This window comes from Dermochelys coriacea, chromosome 9 (assembly GCF_009764565.3).
Source record: "Dermochelys coriacea isolate rDerCor1 chromosome 9, rDerCor1.pri.v4, whole genome shotgun sequence".
Taxonomy (NCBI): Eukaryota; Metazoa; Chordata; order Testudines; family Dermochelyidae; genus Dermochelys; species Dermochelys coriacea.
Window position 1 is genome coordinate 604,385 of NC_050076.1, and position 21,340 is coordinate 625,724.

The 21,340-nt window shown below is 42.5% G+C and overlaps 2 protein-coding genes across 23 annotated transcripts in view; one reads left to right on the forward strand and one right to left on the reverse strand.

Annotated features, from left to right (window-relative positions):
* Positions 1-21,340, reverse strand: part of DLG1 (discs large MAGUK scaffold protein 1) — a 465,475-nt gene that overhangs the window by 407,962 nt on the left and 36,173 nt on the right. The gene's annotated exons all lie outside the window — the stretch shown is intronic.
* LOC119861009 (60S ribosomal protein L32-like) lies at positions 2,339-2,787 on the forward strand. The gene has a single exon (XM_038415337.2). The coding sequence runs from the start codon at positions 2,389-2,391 to the stop codon at positions 2,785-2,787; it is 399 nt and encodes a 132-aa protein (XP_038271265.1). The 5' UTR covers positions 2,339-2,388.

A 21,340-nucleotide genomic window follows, 5' to 3' on the forward strand; every position in this document is an offset into this window, starting at 1 on the left:
CTACTCTTAACGTAAGCCCCTCTCAAGCACTTTAGGCACCATGAATGAGGGTCACTGAATCACACAGTCTTATTACAGTCAGAACAGAGCTTAAATTGAAGGGATGTAGGCATATCCCAGTACAGAGCATCAAAGATGCTAAGCACATGTCCAAAATATAAGAAAGAAAACCGTAATGAATACCACTAACGCTATAACTATACTAAACTATTTACAAAATAATTTAGAAAAATATTTTGAACTTGGGGGGTGGGGGGAGTTCAGTTCAGATTCGTAGATTCCGTGGCCAGAACGGATCATTGTGCTCATCTAGTCTGGCCTCCTTTACAACATAGACTATAGAACTTCCTCAGAATAATTCCTAGAGAACACCTGGTCCTACTACTGCCTGTGGCCGGTGAGAAGGAACTGAAGTGGGGTCATACAGCTCCCACCCTTTGTATCATGAGCTGGCAGCATGAGAGTAAGGAAAGCGCAAACACAACTTCAATGGGTACCACCATTATGAGGGGAAAAAATCTCCAGCTTTTGTGCACTGGGTGCACATACACCTGAGATGGAATGGATATGTGCAATCACTCATTTCAGCTATATTTGAATGACAATGTTTTGAAAAATGTCTTTGAATTTTTTATCATACAAATAAGACATTCTACTCCTTTGCTTCTGTAGACAGTTGCATTCAGTGCCACACCTGATCTTGAAAACTCAAACACTGATTTCCTACATTTAAGGTGAACATGAATCCTATTTTGTTATTTAACTATTGAATGTTGCTATTTTAAAAGCAGCATCTGTTTGTCACTACAGTGTTTCCTAACACTTTCTCCAACTTTACACATGTTGAGTCAGATATATTTACACCTTGATATTTGATAACTAATCACCAACTTGTGGTATTGATCAGCAGCTTTCACATTTACTAGAATTAGCAAGAGAGCGCCATCCAGTGAACTCATGTGAAAATTCTTTCAAATAAAATGAGTTTGCCAGCTTTTTATAAAATTATGCTATCAGTAGGGCCCTACCAAATACATGGTCAGAGGATTTTAAAAATCATAGATTTCATAATTTCAGCTATTTAAATCTGAATTTCACAGTGTCATAATTGTAGGGGTCCTGACCCAAAAAGGAGTTGTAGGGGGTCAAGGTTTTGTAGGGAGTGTTGCAGTACTGCTACCCTTACTTCTGCTCTGCTGATGGCAGTGCCGTTGCCTTCAGACCTGGGCAGCTGAGGAGCGACGGCTGCTGGCCAGGAGCCCAGCTCTGAAGATAGAGCCACCACCAGCACCAGCGCAGAAGTAAGGATGGCCTGGCACGGTAATGCCACCCTTACTTCTGCACTGCTGCCGCAGAGCTTGGCCCTCAGTCAGCAGCCGCCACTCTCCGGCTGCCCAACTCTGAAGTAGCAGCGCAGAAGTAAAGGGTGGTATGATATGGTATTGCCACCCTTCACTTCTGTGCTGCTGCTGGCAGGGCGCTGCCTTCACAGCTGTTTGCCTGGCCAACAGCTGCCGCTCTCGGCTGTCCAGTTCCTAAGGCAGTGCACAAGTAAGGATGGCAATACTGCAACCTCCCTAAAATAGCATTGTGACCCCCTCTGCAACTTCTTTTTGGGTCAGGACCCCCAATTTGAGAAACACTGGTCTTCCCTGTGACATCTGTATAATATATGGTAAAAGCACACAAAAGACCATATTTCAAGGAAGGAGACCACATTTCACAGTCCATGACACATTTTTCATGGCTGTGAATTTGGTAGGGCTCTAGTTATCAGATACCTATTAACCACCTTCCAGATGCTTCTAGTCTAGCCCTAACAACTCAAACTTCGTCACACCTCTTCTCCAACATCCAATAATAGCTGATCCTAGAAAACCTGTGGTTTTTCATAACCTTAATACTAACAGTTTTGGGAGAGATATCAGCAGAAGGACTCACAAGCCTGCAATCATTCAGGAAGTGCAAGAAAATGTCTTTAAAAGAGATTGGTGCTTTGACAATAAAATAGTTCCATTTCTGAAGCATGTGCCTGGAGACAAAAAAACACTGATGTTGCTGCAACAAATTACAAACAAATGTATACGTTATCTTTAAGCGATATGGCAAATAGCACTGTACACCTGTTCAGTTTATAGTTAAGAATCATATGAAGATAACCTACCACTACTTTGATTCTAAAAATCTGTATTAAATGCCAGAATATATGTATTTGAGGGGTTTGGGGTTTTTTTTAGAATTTATGCAAAATAGCTATTATCCTGAATAGCAGTGTTACATTACTAATACAACAACACTTCAAACTCACAGCTGTTTCACTGGAAACAAACAATGTTACTCTCTCAGCGGCGCTGCCTCTCAGGGTGGCCACAATTAGCAATTGACACCATGCCTGCCCTCAGACCCCTGGTGAAACCCAAGATCGTCAAGAAGAGAACCAAGAAGTTCATCCGCCATCAATCAGATCACTATGTCAAGATCAAGCGCAACTGGCGTAAGCCAAGAGGTATCGATAACAGAGCTCGCAGGAGGTTCAAGGGCCATATCTTGATGCCCAACATTGGCTATGGTAGCAATAGAAAGACGAAACACATGCTACCCACCAGATTCAAAAAGTTTTTGGTCCACACTGTCAAAGAACTTGAGGTGCTGATGATGAGTAACAAGTCTTATTGTGCAGAGATTGCTCACAATGTTTCCTCCAAGAACCGCAAGGTAATTGTAGAGCGAGCAGCTCAGCTTGCTATCAAGATCACCAATCCAAATGCCATTAATGTTACTGGATAAGTAAGATAAAGTTGACTGCTCAAAAGCAAGTTTTTTATGCAACAGAATTTGAAAAAAAAATTGGTTAAAGATTCTATATTTTAAAGCATACGGTGCAATCATACAAAACTGAAAGCTGTTTAAATATCATTGCTTTAGCTCAACCCACATGCCTGCTCTTAAAGAGTATCCATGGCTGCAATGATGCAAATATGCCTACCTACACTAATATGCAGAGTGCCCACATAAGGAGAAACAAATTTACTCTGATTAATCTTTTATTACCAGTTACCAAAGCTAAAGCAGAGCAAGTTGGTAAGCCTTAAACATACAAAAAAAGTAATATTATAAAGAATAATTTACCAGCCAAAAAGATAGCTCTTCATTCTGAACTAACAGGAAAGTTAATCTGAATGATCAAAGATCATCATTCATATTTCCACAGCAGAGGAAAAATAATCTTCAGTTCTTCAGAAAAGTGTGAGCTCAGTAATGGAATTTTTCTTCTGTTTCTACTAAACATCAAAAAAGTGTAATTATTTCAAACAAGGTTTCCATAGAGAGACCAGAAAAGTATTTATTCTTCTTTCCAAAAACCACTTTCAAAGCTGCTCCAACCACTTTGATTATATTCACTATATTATTTTTTTTTACTTCTAGGTAAGAGAACCAGATATGTATATAACATTAAAGAACACATACTATCTGGACATATTTCAGAGTAGCAGCCGTGTTAGTCTGTATTCGCAAAAAGAAAAGACACCTTAGAGACTAACAAATTTATTAGAGCATAAGCTTTCGTGAGCTACAGCTCACTTCATCGGATGCATTTGGTGGAAAAAACAGAGGAGAGATTTATATATATACACACACACACACACACACACACACACACACACACACAGAGAGAACATGAAACAATGGGTTTATCATATACACTGTAAGGAGAGTGATCACTTAAGATAAGCCATCAGACTCCAACGAGTGACTGCTGAATTGGAAATAATTTGCAAACTGGATACAATTAACTTAGGCTTGAATAGAGACTGGGAATGGATGAGTCATTACACAAAGTAAAACTATTTCCCCATGATATTTCTCCCCCCCCCCCCCCCGTTCCACCCCCCACTGTTCCTCTGATATTCTTGTTAACTGCTGGAATTAGCCTACCTTGCTTGTCACCATGAAAGGTTTTCCTCCTTTCCCCCCCTGCTGCTGGTGATGGCTTATCTTAAGTGATCACTCCCCTTACAGTGTGTATGATAAACCCATTGTTTCATGTTCTCTGTGTGTGTGTGTATATAAATCTCTCCTCTGTTTTTTCCACCAAATGCATCCGATGAAGTGAGCTGTAGCTCACGAAAGCTTATTCTCTAATAAATTTGTTAGTCTCTAAGGTGCCACAAGTACTCCTTTTCTATCTGGACATACACACCCCTAAACCTTATACATGCACATATTTGTATGGAAGCAACTGGTCCCTTGTACAGTTATCCTTAAGTTAAGTAATCTTCCTTGAGAGGAAAGAGGGAACACTGGGGAATTATTTATTTGAATGAACCCTGCTCAATGAAAAGTGTAACAGATGCAAATACCTATCTCTTGTACTGGTAAGCAGGTTTGGCAAGTGTACAATACAGAATACCAGCAAAAGGCCAGGACATTCCTGTCACAGGCTCAACGGGTAGTGATCAATGGCTCGATGTCTAGTTGGCAGCTGGTATAAAGTGGAGTGCACCAGGGGTCGGTCCTGGGGCCGGTTTTGTTACACATCTTTATAAAAAGAAAAGGAGTACTTGTGGCACCTTAGAGACTAACAAATTTATTAGAGCATAAGCTTTCGTGAGCTACAGCTCACTTCATCGGATGCATTTGGTGGAAAAAACAGAGGAGAGATTTATATACACACACACAGAGAACATGAAACAATGGGTTTATCATACACACTGTAAGGAGAGTGATCACTTAAGATAAGCCATCACCAGCAGCAGGGGGGGAAAGGAGGAAAACCTTTCATGGTGACAAGCAAGGTAGGCTAATTCCAGCAGTTAACAAGAATATCAGAGGAACGGTGGGGGGTGGGGTGGGAGGGAGAAATACCATGGGGAAATAGTTTTACTTTGTGTAATGACTCATCCATTCCCAGTCTCTATTCAAGCCTAAATTAATTGTATCCAGTTTGCAAATTAATTCCAATTCAGCAGTCTCTCGTTGGAGTCTGTTTTTGAAGCTTTTTTGTTGAAGTATAGCCACTCTTAGGTCTGTGATCGAGTGACCAGAGAGATTGAAGTGTTCTCCAACTGGTTTTTGAATGTTATAATTCTTGACGTCTGATTTGTGTCCATTCATTCTTTTACGTAGAGACTGTCCAGTTTGGCCAATGTACATGGCAGAGGGGCATCGCTGGCACATGATGGCATATATCACATTGGTAGATGCGCAGGTGAACGAGCCTCTGATAGTGTGGCTGATGTGATTAGGCCCTATGATGGTATCCCCTGAATAGATATGTGGACAGAGTTGGCAACGGGCTTTGTTGCAAGGATAGGTTCCTGGGTTAGTGGTTCTGTTGTGTGGTGTGTGGTTGCTGGTGAGTATTTGCTTCAGATTGGGGGGCTGTCTGTAAGCAAGGACTGGTCTGTCTCCCAAGATCTGAGAGAGCGATGGCTCGTCCTTCAGGATAGGTTGTAGATCCTTGATGATGCGTTGGAGGGGTTTTAGTTGGGGGCTGAAGGTGATGGCTAGTGGCGTTCTGTTGTTTTCTTTGTTGGGCCTGTCCTGTAGTAGGTGACTTCTGGGTACTCTTCTGGCTCTGTCAATCTGTTTCTTCACTTCAGCAGGTGGGTACTGTAGTTGTAGGAATGCATGATAGAGATCTTGTAGGTGTTTGTCTCTGTCTGAGGGGTTGGAGCAAATGCGGTTATATCGTAGCGCTTGGCTGTAGACAATGGATCGAGTGGTATGATCTGGATGAAAGCTAGAGGCATGTAGGTAGGAATAGCGGTCAGTAGGTTTCCGATATAGGGTGGTGTTTATGTGACCATCGCTTATTAGCACCGTAGTGTCCAGGAAGTGGCTCTCTTGTGTGGACTGGTCCAGGCTGAGGTTGATGGTGGGATGGAAATTGTTGAAATCATGGTGGAATTCCTCAAGAGCTTCTTTTCCATGGGTCCAGATGATGAAGATGTCATCAATGTAGCGCAAGTAGAGTAGGGGCATTAGGGAACGAGAGCTGAGGAAGCGTTGTTCTAAGTCAGCCATAAAAATGTTGGCATACTGTGGGGCCATGCGGGTACCCATCGCAGTGCCGCTGATTTGAAGGTATACGTTGTCACCAAATGTGAAATAGTTATGGGTCAGGACAAAGTCACAAAGTTCTGCCACCAGGTTAGCCGTGACAGTATCGGGGATACTGTTCCTGACGGCTTGTAGTCCATCTTTGTGTGGAATGTTGGCGTAGAGGGCTTCTACATCCATAGTGGCTAGGATGGTGTTTTTAGGAAGATCACCAATGGACTGTAGTTTCCTCAGGAAATCGGTGGTGTCTCGAAGATAGCTGGGAGTGCTGGTAACGAAGGGCCTGAGGAGGGAGTCTACATAGCCAGACAATCCTGCTGTCAGGGTGCCAATGCCTGAGATGATGGGGCGTATTTGTAGGAGCATTGCCAGCAGATCGAGAGAAGTGATTCTTCCCCTCTTTTCAGCACTGGTGAGGCCACACCTGGAGTATTGCATCCAGTCCCCCCATTACAGAAAGGATGTGGACAAATTGGAGAGAGTCCAGCAGAGGGCAACAAAAATGATTAAGGGGCTGGGGCACATGACTTACGAGGAAACACTGAGGGAACTGGGGTTATTTAGTCTGCAGAAGAGAAGGGGGGGATCTGATAGCAGCCTTCGGAGCTAGGCTGTTCTCAGTGGTGGCAGATGACGGAACAAGGAGCAACGGTCTCAAGTTGCAGTGGGGGAGGTCTAGGCTGGATATTAGGAAACACTATTTCACTAGGAGGGTGGTGAAGCATTGGAATGGGTTACCTAGGGAGGTGGTGGAATCTCCATCCTTAGAGGTTTTTAAGGCCCAGCTTGACAAAGCCCTGGCTGGGATGATTTAGTTGGTGTTGGTCCTGCTTTGAGCATGGGATTGGACTAGATGACCTCCTGAGGTCTCTTCCCACCCTATGATTCTATGATTACTTAGATTGTAGCTCTTTGGGGCAGGGAGGACCATCTCCTTGTAATGTTTTTGTACAGTGCCTAGTACAATGGGGTTCTGGTCCATAAATGAGGCTTCTAAGTACAATAGTAATATAAATATCATAACCACACAACATCTAGAACTTCACATTCACCAGACAAGAGTGAAAATTTGATAAAAAAATTAGTTTCTCCAAATGTGCCAGGAAGAATAAACTCCTAAACTCTTAGAAACCAACTGCAGCCATCGGAGACTCTCATAACCCCAGCCAAGTACTGAACAGGCAAGCAGAAAAACTGTTTCAAGAGAGGGCCCTGGCTGGCTCTTCACTACAGTGGTATACAAACACAAGTAATTCTACAGAAGTCAGTGGAGTTACTTGGGATTTATAACAATGTATTCAAGGTGAAAATCTGGCCCAGGATGACTAAGTGGGTAAATCAGTCCTCAACTTCTTATTTAAAACATTGCTGTCTCACTCTTCTGAGTGACTAGAGAAAGGAAAGTAAATCCTTGCCCGCGAGAACTAAAGTTAAAAACAAATTATCTCTGTGTTAAAAAAAAGCTAGCATGTGTCCAAATATATTGTTAGTTACTATGCAAAAATATTCTTACCAAATTCTTTATTAAATAAAATAAAATAAAATAAAATAAAATAAAATAAAACTTATGGAAACTAATTGCCAGCCAAGTAAAGGAATGAAAAGCTTATGTTTCCTATCATTCTACTTTAATAAAAGGTGACAGTCTAAATGAAAGAACAATGGCAGAAATGCACCAACTGTGAATTTAATTAATCTAACTTGGGACTTTTATACCACTGTGTGTTTTATTTTTGACAATACTGAGCTCAGACATCAAAAGGAAAGGCATCTGGTGAAAGATGATGCGACTTCACCCACTCTACTTGTCAAGGATGAATCCTTTGAACACAACTGTATAAAGAGAATTAACCTAAATCGTTAGAAGTTGCACTTCTTACTGCTTATCAAAAAGACTCATAGGCATCCCTATTCATTGTCTTTAAAAAAGGCAGTCACCAGTAAACCAGAATATTTTCCTTAAAGAGATGTAAAATATTATTCCAGTTTCTCAGAGAGAGACTTTCTGTACCACTTATACTACTACTTATACATTCATTATTTAGATGTTGTTGTAGATAGCAGTTTTTAAAAATAAAAAACCCACTTCAAACAACATGAAGTAATTATTAAAATATATATTTATTTACAGGCAAAGGAGCAGAGCAATAGCTTGCCATTCCCATAAAAATGTTTCCAAAAACTAGTTCCACTTTCTCCACTTACATGCACATAGTGACATTGCATTCAGTTTATACGATCAGAATGTTTAGGTTTAGCAATTGCAACTGGCTGTACTAGAAATGATTGCCAAGCATAAAGCATTACTCTAGTACCTCATGGATAACAACAAACTATCTCACAAAAGCAAGGATGTCAAAATTACAGGACATTTTTTAAAATCTATAATCCCTAATAATACTTCTCGGACTCAAACAACCATTTAAATAGGAAAAAAAGATTAAATGTGTTATGGGAAAGGTTATATAAATATAACATTTTGATTTACTCATAACAGAAGAAGCTGCTGTTACTTTAATGCATTCAGAATTTTAAATTATTTAGATAGAATAAACAGATATTTAGATATTATTTAGATAAAATAAAGATAGAAAATCTTGCTGCTGAATGACAAGAAATTATAAGAAATGCATCAGTTAAAAAAAATCAGTGCAGCAAAGTATGGCCATAATTAGCTCACCTCAACTATAGGATTTAATCCAGCAAAAGAATTCAAATTAAAAATCAGACAACAGAAAGTTGTGCAAGATATTTCCATTATGATTAGACAAAAAAAATATTTACAATAGAATCAGAAGGACCCAAAAAAATCTTGTTAACAACTAGTTCAAAGACTTTAGCATCTTACCTTGGTTGTTACAATACATAAGCAGTCCATCATTTCAGCATAACAGCTATTTTTCTAGACATGAAGGTAGTTTATTACAAATCTATTGTAATTAACGACTGACTAACAAAGAACTAACAAAGAACTCAGGACTGAGATAAGGTGGCTCATTCGAGGTCAAAGCAGAAGAATTGTGTGGCAGGTTCTCTCCTGGATCCACTCAGAGGTAGAAACACCAGCTACAATAAAAACATTTTAAGTGTCTTAAAGCAGTCAAACTCATTTACTTTGATTATCTGTATCGGAAGAGCTTGAATTTATCCCTGAACTAAAGCCACAGAAGATGTTAGAGTTTATTCCATACCAGTTAACTATTTCCTGATATGCTGTTTTATCAATCACTTCTCTCCCAGGATTGCTTAACCCATGAGGTTCACAGGGAGTCATTTGATGAAATGCAATACAAAATGGTTTTCTAGTATACAAGATCTCAAACTGGTTTTCTCTAGCTGGTCACGTTCTTTTTTTAAAAATCTCTTCCCCCCCCCCCAAAAATTATAACTGCAAGTAAAGATTTTTCCCATCAAACCATTTCAGTATCTGCAGCCTGCAAAATAGGCAGTAATGAATGGAATAGTCCATGTAGAATTTTAGAAGAGGGGAGCAGGGAAACTGAAACTCATGCAACTTGCAAAGGGAAAAGACAGTCTTTACTAGAATACTCACCAGCAACCACATACCACACAACAGAACCACTAACCCAGGAACCTATCCTTGCAACAAAGCCCGTTGCCAATTCTATCCACATATCTATTCAGGGGACACCATCATAGGGCCTAATCACATCAGCCACACTATCAGAGGCTCGTTCACCTGCGCATCTACCAATGTGATAGATGCCATCATGTGCCAGCAATGCCCCTCTGCCATGTACATTGGTCAAACTGGACAGTCTCTACGTAAAAGAATAAATGGACACAAATCAGACGTCAAGAATTATAACGTTCAAAAACCAGTTGGAGAACATTTTAATCTCTTTGGTCACTCGATTACAGACCTAAAAGTGGCAATACTTCAACAAAAAAACTTCAAAAACAGACTCCAGCGAGAGACTGCTGAATTGGAATTAATTTGCAAACTGGATACAATTAACTTAGGCTTGAATAGAGACTAGGAGTGGATGGGTCATTACACAAAGTAAAATTATTTCCCCATGTTTATTCCCCTACATCCCTACCCCTCTTCCCCCCGTTCCTCAGACATTCTTGTCAACTGCTGGAAATGGCCCACCTTGATTATCACTACAAAAGGTTCTCTCCTCCTCCCCCCCCCCCGCTCTCCTGCTGGTAATAGCTCACCTTACCTGATCACTCTCTTTACAGTGTGTATGGTAACACCCATTGTTTCATGTTCTCTGTGTATATAGATCTCCCCACTGTATTTTCCACTGCATGCATCTGATGAGGTGAGCTGTAGCTCATGAAAGCTTAGGCTCAAATAAATTTGTTAGTCTCTAAGGTGCCACAAGTACTCCTTTTCTTTTTGCAAAAATTTTAAGTAACACTTAACTTTCAAATGCCTGGACAGCAAATGTAACTTTTCTTGTCTGCATAGTAAACACTGGCATTTTTATCTGTTTGAATAAACAAAGCTGTGCTTTCCGTGCCTTCTTGGTTGCAAAGATCTGAACTGCTTCCTGCTGAAGGTCCGCAGTCTGGGCCAGCTCATGCTCTACTGAGATGGTTGCAAGGCCGACCAGCCTCTCCTGTGGCTTTGTGGAGCATAGATTTGTTTTTATTAACTTCAGCTTGGAGAAGCTGCGTTCTCCATTGGCAACTGTTAAAGGAAATGTTAGAAGCATGCGCAGTCTAGAAAATGCTCTCTGACAGTCACCATTGCTGGGACATTTTCACTAGGTTCTGCTGTTATTACAAAATGCACCATTAAAGCCATTTGTTCCGTATGGCTGATGTCAAGTGTGCAGTCCAGAACAACAGAGTAATATCTTGCGGACTTCAGATTTGCCACAATCTTGTGTTTGACTTTTGTTGCCAGTAACTGTATGATCTCATTTTGAATGGTTTTTCCAAGGTAGTGGTGTGTGTACATTTCTTGGGTGCTGACTCTTCTTAGATGCTCCTGGAGTACAGCAGCAAACAGCCATCAGCTCCACAATTTTAAGGAAGTTTCCACTGTTTGGCACATACAGCTGATCTGAAGTGCCACGCAGTGCTAAGTTTTTGCTGCCTTCTCATGGCATGCCAGATTTCTAGCCAGATTTTTCCAGTCCTTTGTTGCTGTAGAACCCAATGTAGCTGGAACATTAGACTGGCAGAGTTTGTAACAAAAACAGTATGCAGCATTCTGGGTTTTTGAGTACATAAGCCATGGCCTCTCCACTTTGTCACCATTGTGGATTTCACGCCAGTAATGTTTTGGATGGAAACTTCTATTTTCATTGTCTTTGGGGAACATTAAGTTTTTCACTTGCTGTGGCCCATGCAGTACAAGGAAGCCTCTCAGGCTACTGCTCAAGTGGGTCCACAGTCCTGGATCATCTAGACTTAAGGAACTAAACTCAGCAGCAGCGGTTTCTTGCGCCTTCACCACACTCTTCTCTGATCTACACTTTTCTTCAGGAATGTGCATGGCTACATCCATTTGAGATGAGATATGGATGCTGCAGTTGCTGCCAGGTCACCTGCACTCTGATTACCTGGAAGATCAGGCATCTCCTCACCACTCGCATCCTCACTGGGGCCAGAAGGCTCACCGTGAACATTTGTGTCTATGTATCTCAGGAGAGCTCCTTCCTGCTTAGACAGAAAAGCTTCCTTTGCTTGCTTTCTTTCTTTTTCTGAATCCTGCCCCAGAGGGACGTTTTCTTCTTTCGCTCATGACTGCTGTTCTGTGCTAGCTATAGTGGCTCTCAACACTCAATTGAAGGGGACAAATAAGCAGGCTGGTAGCAGGGCCTGAGTGAGGGAAGATATCAGCGTCTTAGGGGCCTAACTGGCTCCTACTACTTCAATTGACGGCCTGCTCTCCTCAAGTAGGTTCAGGGAAGCAGCAGGAAACAGGAAGCTCCCTGAGAAGCTGGGGTTAATCAGTCCAAGCTCCTGGGGGTGCTAAAGAGGTACATAAAAGGCTCCTCCTCCTCTCTCTCTCTCTGCAACTCCTGCTGCTTTCTGTTATTCCCTCTCATCTTGTCTCCTGCCTGCCTGTTATGTCTCTTGTACCCTCCTTCCTCCAGCACAGCACTCCACCATCTCTGTGCATCTAGAGCAGAGAGAATACATATGCACCGGCAGCAGACACCATTTTCTACACTCTGGGTCCTAGTGGCACCACACCACAATCTGGCATCTGAGGCGGCTGCCTCAGTTCGCCTCATGGTAAGGCCAGCCCTGCCCATCCCACTAAATAACATACAGACATTACAACTGTGATTGTATCCAGAACCTCCCATCTCTCCCCCAAGTTTATATACTAAACACAAGTTGTAGAAACCAAGTCTGAATTGGTTTGTATCACATATCATATAAATTACATAATTCTAATAGGTCTCTTCCCTCTCTAAACTTTAGTCCCTCATCAGTGAAGGAGGTCTCTGCAATAGTCTCTACAATACATTTTCTAACACTTTGTAGTTTTTAGATCATCTGAGGGACTCTACTAATTACCATGGAAAGCTGTTCCAAAGGCTAACAGCTCCTTTTAGGAAGCTTTTCCTGATACCCATTTTATGTTTATCTACAAGTAGTAATGACTAAGGGCTCAACATATCAACACACACTTTCCACCACTGCCAACCCAGGCAAGTTCCATATGTTACGTGCACCCTGCAACAGCAGAAGCCAATAGAAGCTTCTCCAGAGAAATTTAAATTTCCCTCTTCTTAATGGGGCATATACACTCTTTTCTTGCTAGGCTATCACTTGGAGCCCAAATGGATAGTGATTAAAAAGTTATTGGGTGGTTTAGCAGCCTGTTTAAAACAGAGTTTTGTCTCTTCAGTCCAAATCATGGGAGGAGGCACCCACACTTCACCAAATCACCATCATCAAAATTTGTTAGCAAACTCAGGAAGCCCAAGATGAAAGACTGAAATTGTGAGCTTCCATCTAATCTCTTCCAAGTAAGGCTCAAGTATATTGGCAGGAAAGCTTTGCAGCAACCTTACACTTCTTCCTTTCCTGGCTGACCAGAAAGATATTCAGAAAGGAAAAACAGAATGCAAGAAAGAGAAAAGTCTCAAGTTGCAGTGGGGGAGGTCTAGGTTGGATATTCGGAAACACTATTTCACTAGGAGGGTGGTGAAGCATTGGAATGGGTTACCTAGGGAGGTGGTGGAATCTTCATCCTTAGAGGTTTTTAAGGCCCAGCTTGACAAAGCCCTGGCTGGGATGATTTAGTTGGGGTTGGTCCTGCTTTTGAGCACAGGATTGGACTAGATGACCTCCTGAGGTCTCTTCCAACTCTGATATTCTATGATTCTATGAAAAGTTTAGATATTGCCAAACAAAAGAGTATTCGTCTAACTACAAGCAATATGTGCATTTTAGTACCGAGGTTTCTATATAGACTGGCTCTATAGAAGTAAAAAGGGGGAAGAAGAGGTTTTTTAAACAGTCACTCTCTCGCTTCAAAAGACACAAACCCTTTCTAACTTGGCGGTGGAGTGCATCATAACCTCACGCAGAAAGTCCTCGTTAGTTCTTCTTGGCTGCTTTCTAATTCTGTCGCCAATAACAAGGAGGGAGGCTGGGCTCCCATGGTCAGCTCTGTGAAATTTAAATACAGCCTTTTATAGAAGCAATATTGTTTGCAACACAAACAACACTAATTCAGTGCTTTAAAACACAGCCAGTACTCATACACCTGTCACTAACTGGCTAACCCCAGGCAAGCACACATGAGCCACAAGACCCCCAAAATGGTGAATAGCCGCAGGGGCAGGGTAAATCACTTTTCCCGGACCCTGCTGGACACGTGACTCTTGGAGAGAGCCAGCATTGTAGGGGTGACCTGATAATCATTTCTGTCCCCACACTTTCCACAGGATGTGATCATTATGGAAGATATCTCGCTGCTGAGGGTGAGCAGGGAATCAAGAGAGGGTCTTCTCCAAGCCTGCTGCTTCTGCCCTGGCCCCTGCGGCTCATCTGTGTGCAGCAATGGTCCCCCCGTAACAGCAAAGTGGCGCGGGAAAGATACCGTTAATGGGGTAAGAAACAAAGCAACTCTGCCGAGGAACCTGCAGCTGTGGATTTCCCAGTATCTCCATGAGAACTATTGAATGCTGACTCTTTAAAGGAGCAGCAGACCTTAACATTCCACCGATTGTTCCAAGAGAGGGCTGGACATTACAGAATACACACGTTTGAGAAAATCTGGGACTGCTATGAGTGTGGAGTCACCTAACCAGTTGTTAACAAACACTGGTGGAGACCACTTGAAGTCTGTGGTATTGCAAGCAGGCTCTTGGATCCAAAGCATTGGATCAGGGCTGCCCAACACATAGACACAGAGTGCATGCTTGTAACTGACTGTGGACATCCCAGGAAGAGAGCTACAGTAGCAAGGCGTTTAGAGTAACCCAGGGTAATAAGGTAGGAGGTGACAACTCTTCACTTGTCTGGACTGCATCCCAGCTCCATCTTGGACTACAAATTTATTTAACCATTTGCCCTTTCAAGTCCTGAAAGTGACAGTTTATTTCTAACCCCATTCTAAGACACTCTTCCTTGGGAATCTTCAAAAATAAGTCTCTAGTAACAGGAGAAGTGCAATTTTTAAAATTAGATCTCTACCTGAACACCATCTCAAAGGTACCGTATTGAAAAAGGCATACGACAGCTGTTATCTTATACTCCGTTAATTAGCACGGAAAGCAGGATCAGGTAAAGTGTTGTATGCTACACCAAAAAACCTAAACTCTTGCCACAAATAATACTGAACAAAGAGACTGCACCAGTTTGAAAGCCAAAAAAAAATTAGCAGAATCTGTGTCTCCCTACCCTGTGCCTTAACCACAAGTCTAGGCTTCCTGCTCTATAATGGTTAAAAATCTTTTAAGAAATTTACCTCCACGACATATAATAAGGGGTATCACTCAAAACTTGATCTGATATCTATAATCCTTTTTCTTGACAATACACTGTGTCCTACAGGAAGCACTGCAAATCTACCTCTTTGGAATGTAGGAAATTGAAAGTGACCTCATTTTGTGACAAGTGAGGCTGACCGTTTCCTCAAAATTAAGGCATTTTTGTATTTGTGGTCCCAGATTAAACTAATTTTTAGAGACACATTCGCCGCATCCCCTCTCCCATTGTCATTAATGGGGGAAGTTAAGGTTGCTTGGGTGCCCTATATTGCAAACTATGGTTTGTAACCTGTTCTTTAAATCAGCTATGCTACCCAATGACTGGAAGATAGCTAATGTAACGCCAATATTTAAGAAGGACTCTAGAGGTGATCCTGGCAATTACAGACCGGTAAGTCTAACGTCAGTACCGGGTAAATTAGTTGAAACAATAGTAAAGAATAAAATGGTCAGACACATAGAAGAAAATAAATTGTTGCACAAAAGTCAACATGGTTTCTGTAAAGGGAGATCATGTCTTACTAATCTATTGGGGGGGGTGAGCAAACATGTGGACAAGGGGATCCAGTGGACATAGTGTACTTAGATTTCCAGAAAGCCTTTAACAAGGTCCCTCACCAAAGGCTCTTACGTAAATTAAGTTGTCATGGGATAAGAGGGAAGATCCTTTCATGGATTGAGAACTGGTTAAAAGACAGGGAACAAAGGGTAGGAATAAATGGTAAATTTTCACCATGGACAGGGGTAACTAGTTGGTATTCCCCAAGGGTCAGTCCTAGGACCAAACCTATTCAACTTATTCATAAATGATCTGGAGAAAGGGGTAAACAGTGAGGTGGCAAAGTCTGCAAATAATACTAAACTGCTCAAGATAGTTAAGACCAAAGCAGACTGTGAAGAACTTCAAAAAGATCTCAGGTTTCAGACTAGCAGCCGCGTTAGTCTGTATTCGCAAAAAGAAAAGGAGTACTTGTGGCACCTTAGAGACTAATAAATTTAGTTGAGCATAAGCTTTCGTGAGCTACAGCTCACTTCATCGGATGCATTCAGTGGAAAATACAGTGGGGAGATTTATATACATAGAGAACATGAAACAATGGGTGTTACCATACACACTGTAAGGAGAGTGATCAGGTAAGGTGAGCTATTACCAGCAGGAGAGCGGCGTGGGGGGGCGGGAGGGACACACCTTTTGTAGTGATAATCAAGGTGGGCCATTTCCAGCAGTTGACAAGAACATCTGAGGAACAGCGGGGGGGTGGGGGGGGGAAATCAAAAAACTAAGTGATTGGGAAACAAAATGGAAAATGAAATTTAATGTGGATAAATGTAAAGTAATGCACATTCAAAAAAATAACCACAACTATTCATACAATATGATGGGGGCTAATTTAGCTATAACTAATCAGGAGAAAGATCTCTTGGGAGTCATCGTGGATAGTTCTCTGAAGACGTCCACGCAGTGTGCAGCGGCAGTCAAAAAAAAAAAATGGGATGTTAGGAATCATTAAAAAAAGGATAGAGAATACGATAGAGAATATCTTATTGCCCTTCTATAAATCCATGGTACGCCCACATCTGGAATACTGCGTACAGATGTGGTCTCATCTCAAAAAAGATATACTGGAATTAGAAAAAGTTCAGAAAAGGGCAACTAAAATTATTAGGAGTTTGGAACGGGTCCCATATGAAGAGAGATTAAAGAGGCTAGGACTTTTTAGCTTGGAACAGAGGAGACAAAGGGGAGATATGACAGAGGTATAGAAAATCATGAGTGGTGTGGAGAAAGTGAATAAGGAAAAGTTATTTACTTGTTCCCATAATATAAGAATTAGGGGCCACCAAATGAAATTAATGGGTAGCAGGTTTAAAACAAATAAAAGGAAGTTCTTCTTCACTCAGCGCACAGTCAACCTGTGGAACTCCTTCCCTGAGGAGGTTGTGAAGGCTAGGATTATAACAGGGTTTAAAAGAGAACTGGATAAATTCATGGAGGTTAAGTCCATTCATGGCTATTAGCCAGGATGGGTAAGGAATGGTGTCCCTAGCCTCTGTTTGTCAAAGGGTGGAGTTGGATGGCAGGAGAGAGATCACTTGATCATTACCTGTTAGGTTCACTCCCTCTGGGGCACCTGGCATTCGCCATTGTTGGTAGACAGGATACTGGGCTGGATGAACCTTTGGTCTGACCCAGTATGGCCATTCTTATGTTCTGTTCATTTCCATATTAGAATATATTTGGATTGCTTTTAAATTTAATGCTCACTCTGACTTAACTTAATTTAAACAACGTACCTGTAGTGTACTTATTTTAAATGACTGATATGCACTCTGTAGGCTGGTGGGCTCCCTCACCAGACAAGGAAAAACCAGGGCCTCTTTCTGGTCCTTTCTTCAGTACACAGTTTCAGCCTCTAAAAATGAAACTTAGACAAAACAAAGCAGAAACTCTGACCACCACAGGCTAGAGCTCCCAGAAGCTTTTCCCCTTGCTTCTCTCAGAGCTAAAAGGAAGACACGCTCTTTCCTTAAATTCCCCAGCTTCGGGGCCTACTGCAGAAGCCCATCTCCATCCTGCAACTCCTGCTAACCAAACCCTCAGCCTTTTTATAGGGATCACAATGCACAGTGAACCATGGAACTATTTGCCAGAGGATGTTGTGAAGGCCACAACTATAACAGGGTTCAAAAAAAGAACTAGATAAGTTCATTGAGGAAAGGTCCATCAATGGCTATTAGCCAGGATGGTGCCCCTAGCCTCTGTTTGCTGGAAGCTGGGAATGGGCGACAGGAGATGGATCACTTGATGATTAGCTGTTCGGTTCATTCCCTCTGAAGCACCTGGTATTGGCCACTGTCGGAATACAGGATACTGGGCTAGATGGACCTTTGGTCTGACCCAGTATGGCCATTCTTATAGGGTTTTGTTGTTTGTTTATTTTTATGTTTACCTGACCACTTCCCAGCTGGGTCTGATAATCTATCAGTGTTGGTGGTCCCAAGCCCCCTGGTTCTTAAAAGGGGCAGTCCACTTCATTACACACACTCTGCGGTAATACTATTTTAAAACTTTTTCTTTGGGAATTTTTTTTTTTTAAGTTTCATACGTGAACTGAAAAATGTAAATTTGGAAAATCTGTCGATGCACAACTTCTAGTTAATGTCATACAGTTGCTGAACTCATGGACTGCTTCTGTGGATGCAGAAACAATCACCTGCTGTCAGGACTATAGCACATCCCCCCCGGACCAAGTACAAAGGGGGAGGAGTAAGACCATAATAGTAGGCTATTCCAGTGGAAATACCTTGGCTATAATGGGTTGGCTGAAACTGGAAAGCCAGTTTTCTCCAACTTCTCCAGAAGTGACTGGGGTTTGGAAAGTGGAAAATCCCCCAGCGCATAAGGAAAGAGAGATTATTTACTTGTACAGTAACTTGAGTTCTTCAAGATGTTTTGTTGCTATGGTGCTACACCATAGGATGTGTGCACACCAATGCACTCTCAGCCAGAGATTGTGAACAGCAGGGTCTGCGTAGAACATGTTACCAGCATTGGATCCTATCTATCAGCATTTCACTCTATTGAAATGTTTTGCTTGAAAATCCCAGCAATTTGTATTGGTGGCCCTCTCCTGTTACTCTTAAGAATATGCTGCTACCCTTATCAAGGAATGGAGAAAGGTCCAGTTAGCTGAGTCAAGCTGAGCAGTTCGTTCCCTCCTAGTACAGGAGCTGAGTGTGCAGCCTCTACATTAATTCCAGCTCTTTTTTCTGAGGTATCTTCAAAGCCGTACAGGAGCTTTGGATATCCAATGCACATTAATTTTAAAGGAAATTTGAGGACCAAATTTCTTAGGTGGCTTTGCAAATCTCAGTCTTGAAATAACTTTTTCCCATGTGACAGCAGGGTCCGCAGATCCAGGCCTGTGCAGAATTCCACACAGTGCTCCCATATCAGGGTACATAAAGAGGCACAGAACTGCTGCCACTCCAGTTCCTTCTTGACCATGAAGCTTAGAGAATCCACAGCAGAGGGGAAGGATGGTGGGAGGTAGAGCACTCATAGGATATGTCTACACAGCAAAGAAAAACCCACAGATGGCTGATCACACTGTATGGTCCTAAAGAGTGGGCCCAGAAGTGTATACAGCAATGAAACAGCCTCACACCCAAGCTCCATGAGCCCAAGTTAGCTGGCATAGGCCAGCCACGGGTAGACATATCAAGAACTCAAGTTACTGTACAGGTAAGTTACTTCTCCTCCTTCGAGTATATGTCATTCATGCTATTAGCCAGGATGGACAGGGATGGTATCGCTAGCCTCTGTTTGCCAGAAGCTGAGAATGGCCGATGGGATGGATTTATTGATTACCTGTTGTATTCACTCCCTCTGGGCCACCTGGCATTGGCCACTGTCAGAAGACAGGATACTGGTCTAGATGGATCTTTGGTCTGACCCAGTTGGACGTTCTTATGTCCCTATGGGTCCTCCAACATAGGAACTCCCAAGCAATATCTCAATGTGGAAGCAGACGCTGAGGACGTAAATCCTTGCAGGACTGCTTCAAAGGTAGTGTCAGTTCTGGATGCAGGTATAACGATGTAATGTTACATAAACATGTGAACTGATGACCAGGTGGCAGCCACACAGATTTCTGCTATTGGGACATCCTTAAGGAGGACTATAGAGTTGGACTGAGCCCTACAGGAGTGGGCTGTGACTCTGTGTGGGAGACGTATCCCAGCCATTTTATAGCATGTCAAGATACAATCGAAAACCCATTTTGAAAATCTGAGTGGAAACTGGCTGAACATTCATCTTTTCTGCAAAGGATACAAAGAGTCTGGGGGAGGCCCTAAAGGTCTTAGTCTTGTGAAGGTAGAAGGCAAGGGCTCTCCTGACATTTAATATGTGAAGACTAGCTTCCTCTCTTGAGGTATAAGGCTTTGGATAAAATATCAGTAAATAAATACCTTTGTTGATATGAAATGCCAACAAGATTTTAGAGAGGAAGAGAGGATGTGGGCACAACATGACCCTGTCACGATAGAAAACAGGGTATAATGGATATGCCATGAGTGCCCCACTTTCTCCCATTCTTCTGGCCAAAGCAATGGCTATCAGAAAGGAAGTCTTGAAGGGAGAGGTGGGAGACAGAACAGGTAGCCATTTGTTCAAAAGGGGGTTTTCCTAAGGCACTGAGAACCAGATTGTTGACTGGGCCGCTTGGGCAGAGCAGCTCCTGAGGAGCCAGTTGTCTAGATATGGAAAGACTGCAACGCCCCAATGATGCAGGTAAGCCGCTACTGCTGAAAAACACCTGTGGAGAGTCCAGAGTGAGGACACATATTGGTAATGTTCCAAGAATGGAACGCACTTGTGGGAGGGATGCATAGCCACATGAAAGTATGCATCTTAGAGGTCAAGAGCAGTGAACCAGTACCCCAGATCTCGGAATGGCATTGTGGTAGCTAGCATTATTTTTTTTTAAGTGCTGCAATAGGGCATAGGTGTTCGATTCCTCTTTTGGAAACCATAAAATATTTGCAACGGATCCCTCCCTCCAATTTACTGCTTAGCAAGAGAGAACTGGCTCAACTTCTCCCAAATGCAGGAGGTACTAGACTTCCTGCTTTAGAAAAACCACACAAGAAGGGTTCTGAGGCAGGGGGTGGAGGGGCAGATGGACTGGAAATGAATAGAGTATCCTATGGCAACCCCCTCCAGGATCCATTTGTCTGAGCCAACGAGCTCCCCAGCAGGTAGGAAGTCAGAAAAGTGGTCTCCAGGAGGAGGTGCTAGATGACTGAATCTAGCAGCAGAGCATCCAGAGGGATGTTGTTTGAGTCCCACAACCAAGTTGTCAAAATGGTTTCTTAAAAGAAGGTGCAGTTGTACAGGATGGTGTTCCTCTTTTTAAGGGTCTGGGTCTCCTTCTTGGGTGCTCTGTAGATCTAGCATAGATCTGTTGTGAATGGTACTGGAATGGCCTAGAGTAAGTGCTGTCTGAGACTTGCGGAAATGTCTGTTTCAGGGACGTATATTCCCAGCAACTGCAATGTTGCCCTGGAGTCTTTAAGGGTGTGGAGCGAGGAGTTCATGCCATCACTTAACAACTTGGGCCCTTCAAAAAAGAGGTACTCCACATTATTTTGCTCTTCCTCGGGAGGCCAGAAGGAGCGGCAGCGGAGCAGCGGGGACAGCAGAGCAGCTCACAGCAGGAGTTTGCCTGGGACTGGTAAGTATCCGAGTGTGTGTGTTTGCTTGCTGAGGAAGTATCCGAGCGTGTGTTTGCTGGGAGGGAGCCTGAGTGAGTGTCTGATTGGCTGCTAGCCTGCAG

Coding starts and splice junctions, on each gene's coding strand:
- LOC119861009 (XM_038415337.2), top strand. CDS start 2,389: ATGCCTGCCCTCAGACCCCTGGTGAAACCCAAGATCGTCAAGAAGAGA.